The 25,001-nt window shown below is 42.6% G+C and overlaps 1 protein-coding gene across 5 annotated transcripts in view; it reads left to right on the top strand.

The window, feature by feature from the left end:
- RIPOR2 (RHO family interacting cell polarization regulator 2) overlaps window positions 1-16,893 on the top strand; it is a gene marked incomplete at its 5' end in the record, with an annotated part of 208,430 nt that extends 191,537 nt beyond the window's left edge. For all 5 annotated transcript variants that reach the window (XM_082664599.1, XM_082664598.1, XM_082664600.1 and 2 more), the window contains 7 exons: window positions 2,776-2,911; window positions 4,169-4,330; window positions 5,277-5,435; window positions 8,148-8,350; window positions 9,629-9,712; window positions 13,061-13,151; window positions 16,638-16,893. In XM_082664599.1, the coding sequence (XP_082520725.1) occupies window positions 2,776-2,911; window positions 4,169-4,330; window positions 5,277-5,435; window positions 8,148-8,350; window positions 9,629-9,712; window positions 13,061-13,151; window positions 16,638-16,738 (936 nt within the window). In that variant the 3' untranslated portion in view covers window positions 16,739-16,893. The remainder of the gene's footprint in view (window positions 1-2,775; window positions 2,912-4,168; window positions 4,331-5,276; window positions 5,436-8,147; window positions 8,351-9,628; window positions 9,713-13,060; window positions 13,152-16,637) is intronic.
- Between the last annotated feature and the right edge of the window lie 8,108 nt (window positions 16,894-25,001).

Below are 25,001 nucleotides of genomic sequence, written 5' to 3'. Positions count from 1 at the left end.
CTCACTTTTCTTCTCATTTCAGGCTGTTTATCCCTTAAGATTTTGCCACAGCAGAGCAACTATTCTGCCATTCTTTTGTTGCAGGGAGAGTTTCTGCTGTCTCGAACAAAGCATTTTCCCCAAGCAGCTATCGGTACTTGAATGCTTCCTCCTCACCTAGTGGCTTGTCTTCTCCCAATCTTGTTCTTCTCCCACTTGCTTGGATGTGTGGGGAACAGGAAAAGAATGTGAAAGCAAATGTATAATGGTTTCCAGGGGGTGGGCCAGGCCAGAAGAGGAGGAATCGTGCTTTTAAGAGCACATGGCCAACTGGGAGACCAGAGGCAGGGTGAGGAGGAAGGACCCCAGGGAGGCCAGGAGTGGGTTAATGTTGCTTTTTTAGTAACACACGTGTGATGAGATGCAGAAGAATCTGCTTCTCCTCCACGAATGTAGACCCTCAAAGAGCCTCAGACACCTCACGTGCTCTGGGAAACTGGTTGGCAGTTAGGACTCTCGCACTAGGTTGGCCAACACCCCAGCAGATCTCTTCTGCTGAGCGTTGAATTTACAAGCCAGGTGCTGACAACCAATCTGGCAGAAGGTGCAATTTTTTTTTTTTTTTTCTGAGCAAAATGGACAAGGATTGTCGTTGACTTATAGCTATCCTCTATTCACCAAGCACTGGAATGAGATGGTTTTCACGGCTCTTTGTCCTTGGTGAGGCCGAGACTGTGCTGAGCAAACTCCCCGTTCACCTTTTAGACGTAAAGTCATTACTTTGTGAGGCATGGGAGAATTCTCTTCCATGAAGGGATGGATGTTTTCTCTAAAAGAATAATTGGCATGCAGTAGTCAGTGCAGTGTTTCTCTCGGTAATAAGGCCTTTATAACACCTCAACTCTTCTGTGGAGTTATAACTCTTATAACTCTTTATAACACCTCAACTCTTCTGTGAGGTTATAACACCTCAACTCTTCTGTGGAGAAAATCAACACTAGAAAAACAAGAGGGGAGTTCCTCTCTACATGGTACATGAGATACTGCCCAATCCATGAATCGTTTAGTAAAGCCAATTAGATCTTTAAAATTTAAAAAAAGGAAAAGAATTTGTAGAGACATGGATGGACCTAGAGATTGTCATACAGAGTGAAGTAAGTCAGAAAGAGAAAAATAAATATCGTATATTAACACCTACATGTGGAACCCAGAAAAATGGTACAGATGAACCGGTTTGCAAGGCAGAACTAGAGACACAGATGTAGAGAACAAACGTATGGACACCAAGTGGGGAAAGGAGGGGTGGGATGAATTAGGAGATTGGGAATGACATATATACACTAACATGTATAAAATAGATAACTAATGAGAACCTGCTGTATAGCACAGGGAACTCCACTGTACAGTAGAAACAAACACAACATTGTAAAACAACTATACCCCAATAAAAATAAAGAAAGAAAGAAAAACAAAAGAAAAATAAAAGAGGTAGACATAAAGATATAGAATAAAAGAGTAAGGGTTAGAAGCTTGATTTCTAATTCACACCCGCTCCTGAATCAGTGAGTTTACTTATTCATTTGGTATATAATTGCAAAGAGATAAAAATGAGCAGTGCATAAAAATCATAATAGCTATAATTATGTTTAAAATAAAGCAGTTATTTTCTACTGTATTTATTTACACGAAAGGCATTAGTACATAATTGCTGTACTTGACTTTTGAATTTGAAAAATTCTCTTTGCCTTAGAGTCCAAATGCTTTAGACCATACAGAATGGTGGTACAGGTCTGCATCCGGCAGCCATGCCTACCAAGTGAAGGGGACAGGTTTCTGAGAGACACAGAAAGGACTAGAACCTTCAGGCAGCGACTGACTTCTGTCCTTTCCCCTCTCAAGCCCTTCCTTATTCTTGTGATCTGCACACAAGTGAAATCACTTGCTATTTATGTGCCCTTGAGCACGTTGCTTGACCTCTCTGTACCTCAGTTTCCTCATCAGTAAAATGGAAAATCAAAAGTTCCCACCTCATTGGATTGTTGTGCAAAATAACACAAACTAATACATGTATAAGGCTCAGAGCAGTGCCTGGTACATAGTAAGAACTTGTTAACTATAGTGAGATAGCTTTGATTGTAATTAGGATTATTCTACAGCACGCTCTTAATTTTCAGCTTGAAGACAAGGAAATAAATCAGGCTGTGAAAAATTACTATGCTTGTAAAAAAAAAAAATCTTTTTTCTGTTTCCATACCGGAGGGCAACCTAAATACGCCCTTCAAGTTTCAGAGAGGAGTTTTAGATTGACAGTACATACAAGAAAGGTAACTTTATAATAACCTTGCAACCCTACTACTGAGAAAATTCAGGAATTTACACAGGCATGAAAAAAGTTGAAAGCAACAAAAACATGTCTGATTTCAGCAGATGTTGTAACCGGCCTGGAATGAGGAACATTTTCAAACTGGAAGAGAAATGTGTATGAGTTTAACATCCCCACATGGGCTTCCCCGGTGGCGCAGTGGTTGAGAGTCCGCCTGCCGATGCAGGGGACACAGGTTCGTGCCCCAGTCCGGGAAGATCCCACATGCCGTGGAGCGGCTGGGCCCTGAGCCATGGCTGCTGAGCCTGCGCATCCGGAGCCTGTGCTCGCAACGGGAGAGGCCGCAACAGTGAGAGGCCCACGTACCGCAAAAAAAAAAAAAATCCCCACTTCATTCAGAAGGACAAGATTGAGTGGGGAAAGCTCTGTTGACAACAATATAATTGACACAGTGGTTTTGTTTGTTTTATCAGCAAATTGTTTTCTCAAGCAAAACCCCATTTGTGGCCAGAAACCTCTTAGAGAAGCTTTCTAGGCAAATCCAAGTGATGGAGAAGCTCTCGGCCGTCAGTGATGAGAACATAGGAAGCATCAGTTCTGTCATCGAAGGTGAGCACCTGCAGTTACGCTGCCATTCTTGTAAATGATGACCCCACGAGCCCCCTCCCCTGCCTGCATCTATTCATGGCTTTGTTAGGATGGCAGAGAAGCGCTCTTGGGCTGTAGAGGAAGGTCTCCACACGAGTGTGGTCGTAATTAACACCATGCTTCAGCCTTCGGAGTCAAAGCAGCAGACGCCTAGCTTTTTCGAGCGGGGCCTCCACCCCCAGAAGGCAGACGCTAGTGTATGCACAGAACCCGCATCCGCCTCCCAGGTGGTTTCACAGACTTGTTCTCCTGGTGTGGTTCCATTTGGGACAGGTAATCAGGATTGTGCTTGCACCACAGAGCTGGCTGAGACAGCTCCCATAGTGGTTGACTGTCAAGGCAAGGTGCTCTCAAACCCTACTGGGAAAGATAGAAGAACGAGAAGTCGAAGGCCTTCAGGAGCGTCCCTGGTTCAGAGAGCTTTAGGTAGAGAACTTGACCCAGGAAAGATGCCTTTGAATCTGTGTGGTCTGGCTACAGGGCTGTTTCCTCAAGGCAAGAATCTGTATCGTTTTTCACATCAGATAGTCTGTGGAAATAGTGGAAAACTAGGATCTCCTGGATTATCTCCGATGAAGCTTAAAACACCTTGTAGGTTCTTTCTATGCATTTCTGCCTCCTGCTTCCGGTCCTCCCAGGAGCAGGTGGCCTTGGCAGGTCTCTGAGAGATGTGAAAAGGGGCAGGACATTCAGACTCCTGTCCGTTCGTCCCCCAGGCCCCCCTGCATGATCACAGCCACATGAGTGAAATGCTGACCGTGGCATGTGGCTCTTCAATCATTTCAGTCAGAGAGCCGCCTGGGCAGGGTGAAAAAACTCCTTCAGTCATCCTCTGCTCTGTTGCACCCCCTGCGGAAAAGTCTCCTGAGGTTTGAGTCTCTGATCCTGTATATTTTTTGCTGTTAAGTTACAGGAGATGAGATGATTGGACCTTCTCCCAAGGGTAGACCTGATGTTTTCTATCACCTAAAGCAAACAGCTTTGCTTTTGCTGCATTTCCTTTGCTGCCCAGGCGGGATGAGATCCTCATCTCAACTTCTTTGCCCTCGGGACACCTGCCAACGACAGAGGAATCCTGTAGTTCTGATTAAAAAACAGTCTTTAAAAAAAAAAAGAAGGCCCTTGGTGGTGCCTTCCCCATCCTGACCCAGGTCCATCTCTTCATCTATTTCATTCAAAACATGTATCATGGGATGGGGTGTTGCTCTTCTATTCCAGCCATACCGGAATTTCACAAAAAGCTGTCTTTGCTGTCATTCTGGACCAAGTGCTGCAGCCCGGCTGGGGTCTACCACAGCTCAGCGGACAGAGTGATTAAGCAGCTAGAAGCCAGCTTTGCCAGAACTGTCAACAGAGACTATCCCGGACTTGCAGACCCAGGTACAGGGCAGCAGGAGCAAGGGAAACATTTCTGTCGTTTGTTTTGAGAGTGAGCGCTAGAGAGGTTCCCTCAACACTTTCCCCACAGCTAGCCCTGAGAAAGGGCTTACCCTCCAGAGAAAACATCATCTACTTAGTAAAATCGAAGAAAAGAAAGGCACTGAACATGTTTTCATTCTGAATATCAGCAGTGACTTTGAAAAGGACTATATGTCTGTGTTGCTATTGAAGTACGTATCCTTTTTTCATTAAAATGTCAGCAATACAGGAGTATCAAATGGTATAACCACTTGGGAAAAACTGTTCGGCAGTGTCTATGAAAACTAAATATATATACTCCTACCCTGTGATCCAGCAATTCCACTCCTAAATGTGTCAAGAGAAATACATGCTTATGCTCATTTTTTAATAGCAGCTTTATTCACAAGAGCCAGAAATTAGAAACAAGTCAAATGCCCATCAACAAGAACTTGGATACATTGTAATGTAGTCATGCAATAGGGTATTACATAGCAGTTTTCAAAAAGAATAAATTACTGCTACAAGCAACAATTTGGATGAATCTCACAGATATTTTTTGAGCAAATGGAGCCAGATACAAAAAGTCCATACTATATAGTTCCATTTATATGAAGTTCAAGAACACATAAAGCTAATATATTGATAGAAGTTCGATTATTAGGTGCCCATGGTGGGGATAGGTGGGTAACTATAGACTGGAAAGGGGCACAAGAAAACCTAATGGAGTCCTAGCAGTGTTCTGTATCTTGATCCAGATGACAAGCTATACAGGTGTATAGACATGCAAAAATCATCCGGCTGTACACTGATTTCACTTTACAGACTTCACTCTGTCATGTACCACAATAGAAAGATGAATGAGTGAATGAATGAATGATTGATCATGTTTCTTAAAAGCTGCTCCGCATCTTCCCCTTCCAAATAGTGTTTCGCACACTGGTGTCCCAGATCCTGGACCGGGCCGAGCCCCTGCTTACCTCCAGCCTCTCCTCCGAAGTCATCACTGTCTTCCAGTATTACAGTTACTTTACGAGCCACGGTGTGAGTGACCTAGAGAGTTACCTGAACCAGCTGGCCAAGCAAGGTGGGACACGTTCTTTGGTCACACTGTGTGGGGCTCAGTTTGGAATGATCCCTGGTCTTTCTAGTCATAGTTTTTAGTGGTGGTAATTTTTTTTTCCCCAAGTCAACAGCTGGGCTAAGGTTCGCCTTTTAAGTGACTTCTAGACCTTTCACATTAGTAAGCCCCTTGGCAACGAGCCAGGGATTTGCTAAGCACATCCCAGTCATCCAGCAGGGGTGTGCCAGTAACAGGAAGCTGGTGAATGATTTCAGACTGCTGTCATTTCTTTCCCGCATTAATGTATTTGCCACTTGTGGGATCAAGCCCGCAGGCAGTGCTATTTTATGTTGCCCTTTTTGGTGGCGCTTTCATAATACTAAGCAGAAGTGAGGTTCAGAAGAAGACCAGTGGGGTGACAGATTGGGAAGGGAAAGGAGGAGAAGATGAAAAACCACATCTAAGGCTTCATATCCAGGGATTGAAGAGAACAGGCAACCAACGCAGGGGTGCGGCAGTGAAGCTCCTTATTGCCTTCTCATGTGGCCCTTCGAACATAAGAAATAAAATCAGTATCTGCAGTGAGTGAAAACCTCTTTGGGAGTGGAGCCAGGCAGTAAGGGGCTGGTTTCTGGTTCCCAAGTTTGTGCTCTTTTTCTCCACCCACGCTTGACAATGGGGCAATGGAGGGGGTGGGGAGGGGAGGGAGTGAGGTGTGTTCTTGGGAGTAGACAGGTTGGCACAGCGCTAGTGGCAGAAACACTTTTGACCCTGACCCAAACCCAGGCTCAGCCCTTCTCTTTCTAGAACATTAAACCCTGCGGCACCATGTTCAGCACGGTGATTGGCATCACAGGGAGAAGAAGAAAATCTTCCTCCACCCAGGGCCACTCCAGCCTGAGCACGGGAGTCTGTGCTTAGGTCCCACTCCCCAGCCCCGAATAGCCATGCTAGTCCAGAGTGCCAGAGAGGGCAAGCCTGGGCAGGAGACGCCTCTGGTGGAAACTGAATAATATAGAAATTTACTCAGATAATTGATTTTTTTTTTTTTTAGAAAATCGATTTAGATTGTGACAAATTTAGAATCAAGAAATGAAGAGCATAGGGCTTCCCTGGTGGCACACTGGTTGAGAGTCCGCCTGCCAATGCAGGGGACACGGGTTCGTGCCCGGGTCCAGGAAGATCCCACATGCCGCAGATCGGCTGGGCCCGTAAGCCATGGCCGCTGAGCCTGTGCTTCCGGAGCCTGTGCTCCGCGGTGGGAGGGGCCACAGCGGTGAGAGGCCCCTGTACCACAAACAAACAAACAAACAAACAAAAAAAGAAATGAAGAGCATAACAAAGTGAGACCCTGGGGTCCTAAAACCGCATCCCCTTCCTCCTGTTACACAGCCCTGGAGAATGACCATGGGAAGAACTCTAAACCTTATCTTTTTTTCCCCTTTCTTTATACAAAGAAAAGCCGTTCATTATACAAAAAAAAAAATTTTAGAAAACATGGAGAAGTATGAAGGAAGAGATTCAAGTCACCTATTCTCCTATTTTTAAAATATAACGTGTTTTTCAGTTGATTGTATGCTGGTTTTAAATTTCAAAATTGTGAATACTCATTATAGAATATTATATCCTGGTTTTTTAATTTGACATTATATCCCATATTATTCTTTGAAACATTTTTTAGTTTTATAATATCCCTGCATTTAGATGCATACTAATATATTTGATTATTGTTGAATGTTTAGGTTGTTTTCTGTTACTTATTTAGCTGTTATACATAATCTTATCTGGAGACTTTTTGCTAGAGTGTTTATTTATAAAACAGTGAAGTTACCAGAACAACCACAACAGGAGAAATGGGAAATTAAAGCAAAAAAATCTTAATCATTCACAAATTTGTTCATGTGTAGAGGATGTGGCTCTATTAATGGAATGTGAATTTTGTTATATTTTCCCATCTGCACGGACCAGATACACTCTTATCCTAATGCTTTTGTGGCTAATGGATGCCCATGCTGGATACCTAGTTAAGGATTAGAGTACATAGAGCATGGTCAATTTGTCCAAATGGAACTCAGAATCCTATTTTTTATCATATTGTCCCCATATTCCAACCAACTGAATTTTTCCATCAGGGTCCAGTTTCCTGAGTGCAGACAGAGAGAAGGCTGAGTAAGGGGTCACTCAGGGTCAGGGTTTTGCCAGGCAAGTATGACTGAAATACAGGGGGCTGGGGACTTCCCTGGTGGTCCAGTGGTTAAGACTTCACCTTCCAGTGCAGGGGGTACGGGTTCGATCCCTGGTTGGGGAGCTGAGATCCCACATGCCTCACAGCCAAAAAACCAAAGCATAAAACAGAAGCCATATTGTAACAAATTCAATGAAGACTTTAAAAATAAAAAGACAGTAAAAAAAGAACACTGTAGAAACTGTTTACTTGTATTTTTTTCACTGTTATTTTTACGTGTGACTGTTTAATTCATCTCTAAGTTATTATAGTAGCCATTATGAGGTAGAAATCCACTTTTACTTTTTTCTCATATGATTCATTTGCCTTGATATAGCTATTTGAATATTCTGTCCTTTTCTCACTAATTGGAAACATCGCCTTTCTAATATGCTAATTTTCATATATCCTTGGGTCTGTTATTATGTACATCCTTGAGTCTTATTTATATTTTTAATGAACATGTTCCTTTACTGTCAGAAGGTGACCTCTGTTTTCTTCTCACTCTCCAGTTTCCATGGTTCAGACTCTGCAGTCACTGAGAGATGAAAAACTGCTACAGGTCATGAGTGACCTTGCACCCAGCAGCCTCCTGGCCCAGCAGGAAATACTCAGGACTCTGGCTCTGCTCTTAACCGGGGATGACAGTGGAGTTAGTGAAGCTGTGATGCTTTACTTGGCAGCAGCCTCCAGAAACGAGCATTTCAGGGAAAAGGTAGGGCATGAAATGATGGACATCGAGGCAGAAGCTTGTTTAACTTTATGCCATTTACTATTAATAGTTTGTCATCTTTTCCTTTATAAAAATAATTTTCTTTCACTTATTAACAATATATATTCTGTAACATGATTTAAACTACAAAAATATACTGAAAATATTTAAGTACCTGTAGGTCCAGCCCCCAGAGAAAACTGTTAATAACTTAGTGTACATTCCTTCAGATTTTTTCTATTTTATCCATGCTAACATGGATAATTATTTTTTTCTTAAACGAGATCACACTATTTTGTTGTGCAACTGATTTTTTAAATGTAATATATCGTGGTTATTTTCTTTCCATGGCAGAACGTATCGATCTACTTCATTCTATTTGATGGATAAATGGCATCTCAGTATCTGAATAACCCATTATTTTCTTATTCCGTATTGATGAGCATTTGTGTAGTTTCCAACTCTGAAAAATATTATGATGAACATACGTATGTATGTTCACGCACATGCATTTCTCATGAGTAGTTTGGTGTTAAGTCATCAAATTACTGGCTCAAACAGGTAGAATATTTTTAATTTGAAAAGCCATCACTCCTGATGCTAGGGAAGAGACAGTTTACCTCTCTTGGCTTTAATTCAACAGTCATCCAGGTATAATAAACATCTGCAATTCAAGCACATTGGGGCCCAGTACAAGCAAGGGCCTCGGTCCTCTGGGAGCCCTTTACAACTTGAACAGTCATTCTAAAAATCAATTCATGTCAACCTTCAGCTCAGCTCAAGAAAATCAAACTTGGTCCTTCTTGTCCTTGGGGAGGTCGATGTTGAACTCTGAGAAGAGTTTGCTTAACTTTTCTAAGGCATTACATAAGCTAGCCTGTGGTGACATGCACTCACAGGAAGATATTCCATTCTAATGCCATTTTGGCCCAAGAGCATGAACTTCATGTTGTTCTTTCCTACAAAGTTCTGATCTTTTGGTAGAATTTGCTCAAAACTCTCTTCTATGGGCCGAATGCCATCACCCCCACTGAAAGAGCAAGACACGAGAGGCCATGTATTATGTGATTCCAGTCATAGAATAGAAGGCATGATGAATTGAGTAAAGAGACAGCTCTTTTAATAAACATGAATTTTAATGGATATTTTTGTTGTTGTTCTGAAGGTAGTGCAAAATGTCTTGTTTTATCTGTAGCTTATCTCAGGGAGTAAAAATGATATATACACCTAAAACTACAAACAAATCGAAGTGTCTTCACAGCGTCCTTTCTTCTTTTTCAGGCCCTGCTCTATTACTGTGAAGCCCTAACAAAGACTGACCTCTGGCTCCAGAAGGGAGCTTGCCTGGCCCTGAAAAGCCTGAAGGTAAGGTTCAGCCTCAGAGCCCCTGGCAGGTCAGCTTTGAGCTGACTTTGGCTTTGAGACTAAGCCAGGTGCATAGAACAGCTTTCTTGCTGTACTTGGAAGTACCTGCTTTAGCAGCATTTCTCCTCTCCTTTACACTGTATATTAGTTCGCGAGTCCTTTTTGTCTTTTTCTTTAACTGAAGTAGAGTTGATTTACAATGTTGTGTCAATCTCTGCTGTACAGCAAAGTGACTCAGTTTTATACACATATACATTCTTTTTTTTTTTTTATACATTCTTTTTAAAATATTCTTTTCCATTATGGTTTATCCCAGGAGATTGGATATAGTTCCCTGGGCTATACAGTAGGACCTTGTTGTTTATCCATTCTAAATGTAATAGTTTGCATCTACCAACCCCAAATTTAGTACCTAAATGTAACTTAGTTTTGTTAAAGTCGATACGTTTCAGAAAACAATTCCATTTCTCAATAGCCCACAGGAATCAGTTTGCCTGTTAGAAAAGTATCTTCCATCCCAAAAAAGAGATGACATGCTGATTTCATCAGTTTTTCTTGTGTACAAAAAAATAGCAGGAACAAATAAAATTGGCAAAGAAGTATTAAAATCCAGTGTGCCAATAAACTCCCAAATCCTTCCTGGAGAACTCTTTTTTACTAAGCAGCTCATCAATCTTAATTGTGTCAGAGGGAGGTGTAAATGGAAAAAGGGCTGAGAATTGCCAACATTAAAGAGCTTGCCTTTCAGTAGTCAAGATTTAATGTTTGACCGACCTTAATCACAAAATGTAAGATTAATCATCCTTGAGAAAAGAATGAAAAGGCCACACCTTAAAATTTGCTGAACTCTTGGGTTGGTGCAAGGACTTGCAGGCCTGATGGAACATGAAGGAAGGGATTAACACCTCAAAAGAAAAAGTTAATGACCTGTGAAGAAAAACAGCTCTGGGAAAATTTGCCTTCCTTGTTACTTGGTCAAAAAATTACCTTAGGTGGCCAAAAAAAGCACACAGTGGTTGCTGTGTATTTGGGTGCTCTCCTGATATACAGTGACAGGTCGGTGATGATAGCTCTGATACAGGGTTAGCATAAATTAAGACATGAGGATAAGTGATCTGCACCAGTTTTTGTGGATTTACATGCTGTGAAACTTACCATAAAAGCTACAGTTTTAGGACTTCCCTGGTGGCCCAGTGGTTAAGAATCGGCCTGCCAATCCAGGGGACACGGGTTCGAGCCCTGGTCCGGGAGGATCCCACATGCCGCAGAGCAACTAAGCCTGTGCGCCACAACTACTGAGCCCACGTGCCACAACTACTGAGCCCATGCACCTAGAGCCCATGCACCTCAACAAGAGAAACCACCACAATGAGAAGCCCACGCACCTCAACGAAGAGCAGCCCCCGCTCACCGCAACCAGAGAAAGCCCGTGCACAGTAACAAAGACCCAACGCAGCCATAAATAAATAAATAAATAATTTTTAAAAGCTACAGTTTTAAAGTCTAGCTTATCCAGAGTCTGGGAGCACCAATTCCTCTCCTTTACCTTTTTCTCCTAGAGGATAGGATCCTTTGTGCTGACTAAAAGACCTCTTTCTAAACCATCTGCAGCCCCCCAGCTCCTGAAAGGGGCTCCATGCAGCATGATGTGAAAAACAGTGCAGACTCAACCAATCAACTCTTGTTAACTTGTCAGGGAAAAAAATTTTTTTTAATTAATGATGGCAAACAGCTGACATTTTTCTTTCCTATTATCAAGATGAAAACAAGCTTGAGAGGTCAAGGTCCTCAAATCCAGTGGCCCTCCAATTTTAGGTTCCCCATCTGTCTTACTGGGCTAGAATAACCCATAGTCCACCCATGCAGCTACCATTTCATAAGCCTACCTTTCTTCCAGAAAAGAAAACTGTAATTTGTTACCCAATATCGACTCCTCAAAATGACAGGAAGAGCATTTTATTTCATAGCAGGCTCTCTTTCGGCTACCTGCCTTCAATACTGGTGTTTGTAGAGACACCTGCTGGGCCCTCTTCTCCCTTTATGAATTGTCCCTGGGGAAACATCAACTCCTACGTTTTCCATCATCATTTCTATGCTAATAATTCCTCGTATTTCCAGTCCAGGTCTTCCCTTCCCATTTCTGATCAGCTTGCTCTTAGGTATCTCCCCTAGGAAGTCACCTCAAACTCCACCATCTCACCCCCACCTCTAGCCTCTGGTGTCTTAGTGGATTGTACAACCGTCTCTCAGTAGCTCAGGCCAGAAACCTAGGAGCCATCAGTGACCCCACCCTTCCCCCACTCTTTATCCTCACTCTATTCACCTGGATTTGAGCTACCTTCCCACTCGTCTCTGCCTCCCTGCAGTCCATCCTCTCCACTGCAGTTAGAAAGCTCAGAATAAAAGACAACTCCTTCTTAAAACTCTTACGTGGCTTTCCATGATCTTAGAATGATGTCCAAAATCTTTAATGTGGCTTATAAGCCTCCCATCGATTTGGACCCTGTAACAAGCAATTCCCCTTACCTAGAATGTATTTCCTTCTCCACACCCCCAAACACTACACATACACACAGACACACACATACACACACACACACACACACACACACACACCCCTACCATGTGCCCAAACTTGACTAACTCCTCTAAGATATCACTTCCTCCAGGAAGACTTCCCTGATCAGACCAGGCTGCATTTCCCAGCCGTGTTCTGCCCTACCACCCTGATTCAGCCTATCATTCATCATAATAATTAGTTTACTTGTTTCACGGTCTGTCTTTCCACCAGATTGTAAAGTCCTGAGGGCCAGGACCATGTCATGTTCCTGGCTTGAGTTTCCCAGACCCTGTGAACTGCCTGGTTCACAGAGTGCTCAGTAAATGTTTGTGGAATAAACAAATAGAAGAATTCCCATCCTTGATCTTTATTCCCCTCCTCTATTTTAGTATATAGACTAAAATTAGGAATTCTTACATTAGAACTGTTTTGGAGGGAATGAGATAGAGTAGAAAGAACTAAGAGAATTGGATTCTATTTTGGAAAAGCAGGCTGGTCACTTCACTTCTCTACGTCTGGAGTCCCCTGTGAAATAGGAACTTAGCTGATCATCAGAACTCCCACAAGTACAAATCCTGGGCTCCGACCCAGAAAGTTCTAATACAGTGTGTCTGGAGTGGCACCCAGGAATCTGTACTTTTACAAGGGCGCCCTAAGTCATCTTGATACTCAACCAGGTTTGGGAAGCCCTGGGTTTTTAAAGTCAGCTACCAGCTACGAAATGCTAAGTCTCATGTAATCCCACACATAAATGTCAGAACACTATTTTAACTATTTTCTCCTTGTAGGCTACTGAAAGCATTAAAATGCTGGTGACATTGTGTCAGTCTGATACTGAAGAAATCAGAAATGTGGCCTCAGAAACTCTCTTATCTCTTGGTGAGTTGGGTTTTTTTTTTGTTTTTTTTACATGATTGTTTATTTCTGACACCCTCAAAGGGAATGGTAAGGAAAAGTTTCATGTACCTTGTTTTAGCAATTTTTCCCCTATAGGCTATCGGCTCACACTTACACACACACACACACACACAGTATGACTGATCAATTTCCATCTCACCCCAGTTCCTCGTTCTAACTACCTGGATGTTGAGGGAGAAGGTTGCTCTCTGGAGCCTTTCTAGCTGATTTCATAGTCTGGGCACTATTTGGAATCAAGAACACAGAAATCAAACTATCAAGCAGAGGTCAGAGTCAGGAAGCCAGCTTGGATTACCAGGTTGGGGTTGGCACTACCTGGAGGACAGTGATGTGTTCCCCAGGATGCCATAATCCCCCACGTAACACAGCCTCCCCCAGACTCTCAGGTTAACCTCTGATTGCCCTGCGGGCCTATTGCCCCTAAGCCCCGACACCAAAGAAAAGAGATGAAGTTTTTTTTTTTTTCTGGAATATCCAAATAACCCTTCTCCTTCACTTCACTCAGAGTATAAATACTATACCCCTCAAAGTCCTCGAATAGAATCCGCTCAGTAATACTAGTCGGGAAAAAGCCGCTGCCCTAGTGTGACTCTAGTAGCAGCTTAAGAATGTAAGGAAGACTCTCATGGCACTTATGGTCACCATGGCAACCACACTCATTGTCTGGTGCTCTTTCTTAGGGTTTAATAAGGCTTCATTCTGCTATTGATATATCATGCAATGCATAGAAATCTTAGCCAACATATGTGTGTTTAAAGGATAAAACAGTTATTCCTCACGGCTTGCTTTAGGCATAGAAATTATTTAATTCCCTAAAAATGTGCCCAGGGTATTATTAGTTTGAACTTCTTTTATCCTTTAGTGTTCTGAAATAACAATGAAGGAAGGAATAGCTAGCAACGCTGCTCTTCCCACTGTAACCTGAGGAGGCTCATCCCTGTAGGTGATCCAGACCCAGTTCAGCTGCACAGACAGCCGTATCGCCAGGGTTGGTCATCACACCTGCTTCACCTTAACTCGTTACAGATGTGGCTCCCCAAAGCCCCCACAGCCCACACACCACCGGTTCATGATTCTCAACCCTAGATGCCCACTGCAATCACCAGGGAACCTTTAAAATACACCCGTACCTGGGCTCCACTTCTGATGACTCTGCTCTGGGTCTGAGCTGGGCCTTAGCACTGGGATTATTAAAAGCCTCCCAGGTTGAGAACCTCTGAACTCAATGTTATGAATCTCCTTTGACCCTAAGACACAAATACTGGTGTATTTTTATCCCACACAGACGACTGAATTAATGTAGTGCAAATAGTATTTTTGATGGGAATTGGTAAAAGGTACTCTAGGGCTGAGGGTTGTCACAGGGCGTTCGAGGGGCTCCAAGCAGCCGCTGTTTACCAACCAGTACGGAATTATTTCAATATTTGAACCCAGAGCTGTCCAGTAGATCCCTCCGTGATGACGGGGCTGCTCTATATGCACCGTCCCAGACGGCAGGAAGTATTCACATGTGGCAGCTGAGCAGTTCAACATGGCTATTATGACTGAGGAGTTAGTTTAATTTTGAGTGGTTACCATTTAAATGTAAGCAGCCACCTGAGGCTGGTGGCCTCTCTGTTGGACAGAGCAGTTTTCACCGCGCCTCTGGCCGTTCCAGCGCGTCCCGGCTGGACCTCAGTCTTGTCCGGAACCACACTGCCTGACACCCCAAAGCTCGAGCTCTTTCTGCTCCAACACCCTGCCTACTTTACAGGGCTGTTAAACGGACTAGCAGAGGAGCCAACACAGATCCAGGCCCCTGAAAACTGAATCTTAGTAACAGCGAGATGCCCTGAAACCCCGGCCCGGGTTGTGTCACTGTAAAGAATATTGGGTAACACGTGCCAGGCACTGTTTTGAGGGATCTACGTGGGTTAGCTCATTTAATCCTCCTGAGACTCTATGAGGGACCGTTAATCCCAATTTACAGAGGGGCACAGTGAGCCATGCTAGGGTTGCATAACTCACCCACGACACCCAGACCCGGTCAAGCACTGCAATGGAACCCTGACCCTCTAGGGCACCTGGATGCTGTAGGTTACTGGAGGAAGAACTGAAGACCTCTAAATTGGAATCTCCCTGTGAGCAAACTAGGAACTAGGCTGGTACTCTTGGGTTTTTAAGTAGCATTCATTAGCCTAGGCATGCGCAGGGGTGTGTGTGAGCGGGCAGGGAGTATGGTATAAATGCACTTAATTTCGGGCCTCTGTCTCTCCTCCACTGTCATCAGCCGGAAAGGCATTGCTGTTCATGTTTCATATTCAGGCTTCTGCATAAATATTTTGTTTCAAATAAAGGGTTCTACTCTAAAGTAAGAAAAAGTTGGAAACTATTGAATCAGGGAAAAAATAACGTTTGCCTCAGAAAAGTCAAGGCATGCAGAAACAATCAACAAAAGAATCTAAAAACTGATGGCTTTTGCTTATAGACGAGTTCACTACAGAGTTCTTTTAAATACACGCAAATCTCTACTTTTGTGTCTAATGTATTACTGAAAAAGTTAAATGTACTGAAAAAGAAAACAACCAAAAACAGACTTTTGGTTTATTGAAAGGCCTTTATATCCAATAAATTATACAAATATAGAGGCAATATATTATAAAATCCATGATTACACTCCTTTTCTAAAACCCACTAATATCAATATATTTCCAGCATTTCAAGGAATCTTTTCTTCTGTTTTTCTTCACAGTGAACTTCTGATTGAGCACAATTAATTATTTGCATCTTTGTCTCATTTGTATTAAATGTGTGAAAGCCTGTTTCTTATCACTAGTTATCTGTACTTCATTTTCCCATTTTCTAACCATTTTTTCTTAAATAGGAAAAATGGAGTAAAATATTCAAATAATTTGCAAATACATGTTGGCTGTTCAAGATGGTACTGCTGATAGAACCGGCCTAGTTGTTGGCTGGTAGACAGCATCAACATGTGTACAGGGCAAAGAATAAATTTTTAGCAGAAGTTTGAAAGCCTAAACTTGATTTTATGACAGATCATTTGGATGTACCAATATCTAATGTATAAAAGTGAAAGTTACGTAAAAGTTCAATGCACTGAAATCAAGGACTAGCCATACTGAAATCACTAATGCACTTAAAATATAATCCATATAATTTCTCAGGAATAAATCTATTATGTGAAGTTATTGACATCAAATGCCCATAGGACGTCTACTGTGTTTCACATTCTTTTAGTCTCTGGCATTAGCTCAGAAGTTCTTGGTTGTTCTAAACATTACCTAGAAAACAACATAATTAAGAATAGCCAAAATGACTTTTCCTCACCTAAAGTCAACCTTAGCAAAATATAGCGACCCCTACCTAAACAACTGGTATTATTATTCTGAGTGATGAATAAAAAAGTTAAGTTCAAACTGGTATTCATTTTTGATGCTCTATATGCAGGAGAAGATGGGCGGCTGGCATATGAACAGTTGGACAAATTTCCTCGAGACTGTGTTAAAGTTGGAGGTCGTCATGCAAGTGAAGTTGCCACGGCCTTTTAATTACAAGTTAACTCTGCCTAACAGCTGTCTTAATAAATGGCCCTGTTAATCAAGGTGGTACTGTGACTTAGCTCGAAGTTGTTGAGGTTGTCTGGGAATTTAACATGTTATGGGAGGAATTCAAAGTCCTCTTTCACAGTACTTACCTGCTTTTCCTTCAGCCAACAGAATAGGGCTCTGTATCTTTCAGTAGATTACATGGTTGATTGCGTCTGACAATACTTAGTAAAAGAGTCTGTCTTATCTAGTATGTATGGGATTTTAAATCAGCCGTCTTTATACATTTTTGGAAGTTCTTCTATAAGCTTGAAATAGTCACATGAAACTTTGATAAATATCATATGCCTTGCAGTGTTTCCTCTGTTGTGTTCTCAGGGTTGAGTGGCCCCTTAGTTACCTAATTTTACCTTAAGTGCAAAGCAAAAAAAAAAAAAGATTTCTTCAAGTAAAAGTTTGCCTGCAGAACCTGGTAAAAGATCATATTGTAAGAGTTTATTTCTTTTTAATTTCATTTTTTCAAGCCTCCACTATTTCTCTTGTTTCTTTCGTCTATCGTGAAAATTCCAAAGGCATGTTTCCGTTATGGTAAAAAAGATGGGTAGATCACTGAAAACTACTATATTAAGATTATACCCATACTCATTTTAAAGAAGATACTCAAAACTTAAGCTTTTTTTTTTTTAAACAAGAGCCATTTTATAATGATACTTTTACAATAGAGGTATTTTGCTGCTAAGACAAATCAAACCCAGAAGTTTTCAGACAGCTGTGATTAATTCAGAAAGTTATGATGCTCCTTGAAGTAGAAGAGCAGAAGTTGGAGGAATCCTAATGGGGCGGAAGCAGAGGGTCATTAACAGTGGTCTTTTCTTCTATACAAATTACCATAAGGTTAGGAAGAAGAATGACCTGAATGATGGTTACTGCCCCCAGAGAAAGCACTCATCACTGGATAGGACCCTTTGGCCAAATAGTTAAACCAACAGCTCCCGTATTGCTTCCACATCAGGATAGCAAGTCTTTTAAATAAAGTACAAGTCCATTCAGTAGCTCTTATTAAATAACTCTTCTTCCTCTTAAGAGTATACAAGGTGGGATATGCCAAGATATCTAAATAATATGTGTGAGTGTAATTTGAACTGTGGAATATCAACTGTTCTCTGAATGTGCTTATATAAAATATCATTTAGATGTCATTTTAAATATTTACATTTTAGCAAGACCTTTAAAAACAAGTCATTTCGTTTTAAAGTGAAAATTGTTTGTCAGGCTTCCTGGCAAATAAGTTCTTTCAACTGTGAAGTTATAATGTATATATATATTTGTAAATTTATAAATATTATATATATGCATATATCTTTCATTTTAAAGGTACATTGTACAGTCTATAGTTAGTATGTATAGTCTACGGTCTGTTAAATGGTTGAAATGATTTTTATAGAAAGTCAAATCACAAATGTTACAGAGTTGTTTGCTTTGTTGTTTGGGTTTTTTTTTATTTTTTGAATATTGCATGAGTACTTCCATATCTTTTGTATTCACTTCTGCATTTTATTTTTGGTTGAAGGGGGTGCTTTTAGTTTTGTGGCATTTGTATTCGTCACTCTTTCAATCATGTAAGTTAAAATAAAAATTATTTTTGAATTACTAGTCTCATGTTCAGAGTCTGGTGTATTTTTTTCACATGCCCCTCTTGAGTTGGTATTTACACAACACACTACACCTCATTCTCAACTTGAGTTTATTCTTGAAATTCCTTTATCCATACATGAGGATGATATTTACTTCTCAGACTTGTTGTAATGCTAACTGGAGAAAAAAGAGCTGCATTTCATCTCATCCCTTCGTCTGGAACGTATTCCTATGCCACCTCATTTTGTCTAAGCTGCTATTGGTATTTTTATGTCTGTGGTAGGTTAGTTAACGTTTCTCGGCCTTAGAGAAGTGGCCTTCTGTAGGAGGCTCCTATGCGCCCCAGCAGTGCCCTCCTCTCTTGTCACCCAAGCTGTATGCTCTGGGGCTTCCCCCTAAGAGGGCTGCGTGGGTCCTTCTTTTGTGGCAGGCTGACTATGTGGGCCGTCTGGTAGGCTTGGTTGGCCCCTAGTCTGGTGGGTTGCCAGTCCCTGCCTTGTACAGATGCTGCTGGCTGCTGTGTAGTGGGGCCTGGTCACGAGGTAGCCGGGGGTGGAATCCTTGGGGGCCCTGAGGCCAGTGCTGGCTCACTGGTGGGTGGAGTCAGGGTCCTGAAGAGTCTGGGGCTGTTGCCCACCCACGGGCAGGTGAAGCCAGGTGCTAGTGTTAGTGATGGACTGCTGGCGGGCAGAGCCAGGTCCTGGAGTCCGGCTGCAGGGCCCAGGGATCCCAGAACTGCTTTCAGATCATTGGGGAGTTGGGGATGGCGGTTCCTGATACAGTTGGGTGTGGGGTCCAGGGTGTCCAGGAGGCTGCGTTGGCCTGCTAGTGGGTAGGATCAGGGCCCTGCTGGTCCCAGGGTAGCGTCTGGCCTGTGGGATGGTGGTTTCCTCGCTTCTGGTGTCTGTCCCCTGGTGGGTGAAGCTGCTCTGGAGTCCTGAGGCCGGTTTCCTGGAGGGAGGGGCCGGTGGCCGGCCGCTGGTGGGTGGAGCTGGGTCTTGGCCCTCAGGTGGGCAGGGCCGTGTCTAGAGGTGTGTCCAGAGGCAGCTGTGGGCTCTTTCGTCTTCAGGCAGCCTGTCTGCTGATGGGCGGGGCTGTATCCCCGCCCCCCCCACCCCCTCCGCCAGGTCTTAATCATCCAAGATGTCGGCCGGCGGGAGTGTTCGTGCAGCTGACTGCTTTCTGCCGTCTGCGTCTGTGTCCCCAGGGTGAGCTGCAGCTGCCCCACCCCGCCTCTCCAGGAGACTCTCCGAGACCAGCAGGTAGGTGTGGCCCAGGCTCCTACCAATTAACTGCTTTTGCCCTGGTCCCAGTGCGTGACATTTTGTGGGCGCCCTTTAAGAGTGAAGCCTCTATTTCCCCTGTCCTGTGGGGCTCCTGCAATAAAGCCCCGCTGGCTCTGGGGCCTCGTCTTCCCAGTGCTGGAACCCCGGGCTGGGGAGCCTGACATGAGGCTCAAACTCGCACTCCTGTGGGAGAACGTCTACAACGTATTTATTCTCCAGCTTGTGGGTCAGCCGTCTGTAGGGGGAGGGGGTATGGAATTTGATTATATCACAGTCCTCCCCTCCTACCCATTTAGTTGTGGTTCCTTCTTTAGGTATTTAGTTGCAGATCTTTTCTGGTAGGTTCCAGTCTTTTGCACTAATGGTTGTTCTGCAGACAGTTGTGATTTTGCTGTGGTTGTGAGAGGAGGTGAGCTCAGGGTCTTTCTGCTCCCACGTTTGGGCCTCTCTCAGTGCATGTGTTTTATCACCCAAAGGTCTTAACTTTGTCTTCCCAATGCCAGCCTGCATAAACAGTTTCTTTAGGAGAGGTACCTTGTTGTAGAAATCTCGATAGACCTGTGCACGCCTTGCTAATGCCAAGGTACTGCTTCCATCACGGGTGGCTTTCCTTGCAGTAGTTACTGCAGGTGGCCAGACATAGAGCCTGCGGCGTTTCCAAACTAAGCTTTCCTGTTCTACTTTGTGATGATGCCTTGCAATGCCACCGTGACTGCAACTCTGCAAACCCCATGTCCCAGAGCTGCGTTTCAGAGTTGTGGTATATATGAGCAGAGACTGTAAGCCCCCCGAGGCTAAATGAGTCTTTATCTGTATATGTTCCCAACCCAAACCCCCACCAGCATCATCACAGAGAAGCCCCTGACATTCAGCTCTGAGAGTATTTACCAAGTGATTCATTAAATACCAGTGATTGCTTAGTTACTGAGTCAGCAGTAAAAACAATTTCCCCTATATGGTTTGTTGCTGTACTGCTTAGCTGAATTACCTTACTTACTTTATAAAATTGTAAAGTAAAATTGTAAACCAAAGTCAGCAGAAAACACCAGCACTTCTCACTATATCAGGAAAACAAATTAGTCAAATAGAAAAATAAATATTTTTATCCCGGAAATTTTCCTGGGGACATTATCTCTTATAAAACAAATATGATGGATTTTGAGAAAGTTCTAAGTACACTTTTTGCAGGGAACAACAGTTGTTTGCTAAAAACTAGTTCTCTAACTTCTCATTTATTCAACAAGTATTTGTTGCATACTTAATGAGGTATGCATATGCCAGGGACTGTTCTTGGCAATGGAGCTATAGCAGTGAAGAAAAAAAAAAAATGAGAGGACATAAAAATCCCTACCTTTGCGGGGCTCCTATCCTGGAAAGAGGAGACAATAAGACAGAGAAAAGGAAGGAATTCCCTGGTGGTCCAGTGGTTAGGACTCCGCACTTCCACTGCCGGGGACCTGGGAACTAAGATCTCACAAGCTGTGCAGCATGGCCAAAAAAAAAGACAGAGAAAAGTCATGTAATTGCCCAGTGTTGGCGTGGGAGATGTGATAGGGCAAAGATCACAAGTTTCAAAGAGAGTGTTCAGGGAAGGCCGAATAGAAAACTACATTTGAGGATGGCCTGAGGAACTGATGGGATGAGTCAGTCATGTGGATATGTGGATATCCCTGGGAAGAACATTCCAGGCAGAAGCAACAATAACCACAAAGACCTTAGAAAGGGACCATGCTCGATGTTTTAGATTTTCTAGTAGCCACTAGAAAAGAAGTAACAATAACAGGGAAAGCTAATTCTAATAATATGTTCTATTTAACCTAATATATCCAAAATCTTTCAACTTGTAATCAATATAAAAATTATTAATAAGATATTTTACATTCTTTTTCTCATACGAAGTCTGTGAAATACAGTATATATTTTACACTTACAGCACATCTCAATTCAGACTAGTCACATTTCAGGTGCTCCACAGCCACGTGTAGCTAGTGGGTACCATATTGGATAATGCAGGTCTATGTTTCCCCAGTTGTCCCAGTAATATCCTTTATAGCATACACACACATACACATGCTCACACACATGCATGCACACACATAGATCCAGGATCCAGCCATGCGTTACATGTTTAATTTAGTTGTCATGCCTCTTCAGGTTCTTTTCTTTATTAAATTTTTTTATTGATTTACAATGTTGTGTTAGTTTCTGAATCGCAGCAAAGTGATTCATATAATATACATATATACTTTTAAAAATTCCTTTCCATTATGGTTTATTACAAGATATTGAGTATAGTTCCCTGTGCTATATAGTAGAACAGTGTTGTTTATCTATCTGATTTATAATAGTTTTTATCTGCTAATCCCAAACTCCTAATTTATCCCTCCCCCCACTTTCCCTTTTGATAGCCATAAGTTTGTTTTCCATGTCTGTGAGCCTGCTTCTGTTTTGTAAATAAGTTCATTTGTATCATATTTTAGGGAAGGGTAAGCTGTGACAAAGCGAGAGAGTGGCATGGACATATATACACTACCAAACGTAAAATAGATAGCTAGTGGGAAGCAGCCGCATAGCAAAGGGAGATAAACTCGGTGCTTTGTGACCACCTAGAGGGGTGGGATAGGGAGGGTGGGAGGGAGGGAGACCCAAGAGGGAAGAGATATGGGGACATATGTATATGTATAACTGATTCACTTTGTTATAAAGCAGAAACTAACACACCATTGTAAAGCAATTATACTCCAATAAAGATGTAAAAAAAATAGATTCCACATATAAGTGCTATCATATGATATTTTTCTTCCTCTGTCTGGCTTACTTTACTTAGTATGATAATCTCTTTGTCCATCCATGTTGCAGCAAATAGCATTATTTCATTCTTTTTTATGTCCGAGTAATATTCCATTGTATATATGCACCACATCTTCTTTATCCATTCATCTGTAGATGGACATTTAGGTTGCCTTCATGTCTTGGCTATTATAAATAGTGCTGCTATAAATATTGGGGTGCATGTATATTTTCAAATTAGAGTTTTCTCCAGATATATGCCCAGGAGTGGGGTTGCTGGGTCATATGGTAACTCTCCTCTTCAGGTTCTTTTACTCTAGAACAGTAATGGGCCCCTCTTTGTTTTAAACTTCCACATCTTACTATATTTGAAGTGTACAAGCAAGTACATTTTGTAGAATGTCCCAAATTTGGACAGGGTGTCCAAATACCTACTTTGAAAGTAGAGCCAAAAGGATTTGTTGATAAATTGGAAATGAGATGTGAAACAGACAAAAGCCAACGATGAATCCAAAAATTTCAATCTGAACAACTGGAAGGAAGGAATGCCATCTTCCAAGATAGGGAAACTGAGAAGCAGGAGATTTAAAGAAGACCAGGGGGCTTCCCTGGTGGTGCAGTGGTTGGGAATCCGCCTGCCAGTGCAGGGGACGTGGGTTCAGGCCTGGTCCAGGAGGATCCTGCATGCCACGGAGCAGCTGGGTCTGTATGCCACAGCTGCTGAACCTGCACTGTAGAGCCCGTGGGCCACAACTGCTGAGCCTACATGCCATAGCTGCTGAGGCCCGTATGCCTAGAGCCTGTGCTCCGCAACAAAGACAAGACACTGCAGTGAGAAACCCGTGCACCGCAATGAAGAGTAGCCCCCGCTCACCTCAACTAGGGAAAGCCTGCGCACAGCAACGAAGACCCAACGCAGCCAAAAATAAATAAATTAATTAAATAAATTAAAAATTTAAATTAAACTATAAAATAATAAAGAAGACCAGGACTTTTGCTTCAGGCATGTTAAGTTGGGGAAGCCTCTTAGACATCCAAATGGAGATACCAAGTTGGTGATTGAAGGTAATTGTGTTTGGAGTTCAGGTGAGAAATCCAGTTAAAAATATAAAATTGGGAGTCTTCAGCATGTGAATGGTATTTAAAGCCATGAGACTGGTTTGTTTCCTCCAGGAAGTATAGATAGAAAACAAGAGATACAGGAACAGAGCCTTGGGGCACTCCAGTATTTAGAGGTCATAAAGAAGAGGGGGAAGCAGCAAAGGAAAAGAAGAGTGACCAGTAGGGAATTAAAAGACTATGACATCTTAGAAGCCAAGTGAAAAAAGTGTTTCAAGGAGAAACGAGTGACAAATGCTGAGGACTGAGAATTGGATTCAGCAGAATGAAGGTCATCAGTGACCCTGACGAGCAGTTTCAGTAGAGTCATGGTGGGGTTAAAATCCAACTTGGAGTACATCCAAGAGAGGATAAAAGAATATTTCAGGGACTTCCCTGGTGGCCCAGTGGTTGAGAATCCACCTTCCAATGTAGGGGATGCGGGTTCGATCCCTGGTCGGGGAACTAGGATCCCACGTGCCATGGGGCTACTAAGCCCGTGCGCTGCACCTACTAAGCCTGCACTCTCTGGAGCCTGCACGCCACAATTAGAGAGCCCTCACGCCGCAACTAGAGAGGAGCCCACGTGTCACAACGAAGAGCCCACACTAGCAATGAAAGATCCTGCATGCCACAACTAAGATCCGATGCAGCCAAAAATAAATATTAAAAAAAAAGAATGTTTCAAATAGCAAGTATGGCAACTCTTTGAAGAGTTTTTGTATAAAGGGGAGCAGAATATTGCACATTTTGTGAATGTGCAATAACCGGGAGGAGGGGCTGTATGAAGTCAAAAGAGTTGTTTTATTTTTTTAATGAGAAAAAGTACAGCATGTTTGTTGATGCAAAGAACCCAGTTGAGATTGAAAAATTAATAAGGCAAGAGAAGAATAGTGAGCAGTCTCCCTGAATGGAGTGAGAAGGATTGGCTGAAATCTGCATAAATGGAGGGGGCATCGGTATAACAGGAGGAAAGCCAGAGGATATGGGCGCAGACGCAGATCGGTGGGTAGATGTGATGGGGAGAGCTGTGGAAGGTCTTTTTTGATTGCTTCTATTTTCTCAGCAAAATAAGATCAATATAGGAAATCTGTGATGTAGAGAAAAACTCTATGTAGCACATAAGCAAAATAGGCATAATACTACGAAAGATCAATGGAAAGTTCAGTACAGGTTGGAACAGTCAAAGCAGAATGGGCAAGTTCCCAGTAGGCGTCACCTAAGCAAAGGCGCAAAGATGGGAACGAGCTCAGTGTGTGTTAGGGGAAGCCAGTTTAGTTTAAGCTGAGATTCTGTGCACCAGAGAAGTGAAAGTAAGCTTGGTTTAGTTCAAACTGTAGAAGGCCTTCAATGCTAGGCTGAAGAAAGAATCTAGGCATACATGGCTTCCCCCGGATTTGTGTATTCCATTCTATGGTGTTGCTAAGCAATGCATTCCAGAGTTCTTGACTGTTCAC

This window comes from Grampus griseus, assembly GCF_964374135.1.
Source record: "Grampus griseus genome assembly, chromosome: 10".
Lineage (NCBI taxonomy): Eukaryota > Metazoa > Chordata > Mammalia > Artiodactyla > Delphinidae > Grampus > Grampus griseus.
Note: the sequence above shows the minus strand (reverse complement) of the source record. Positions and strands in the feature narration are given on the sequence as shown.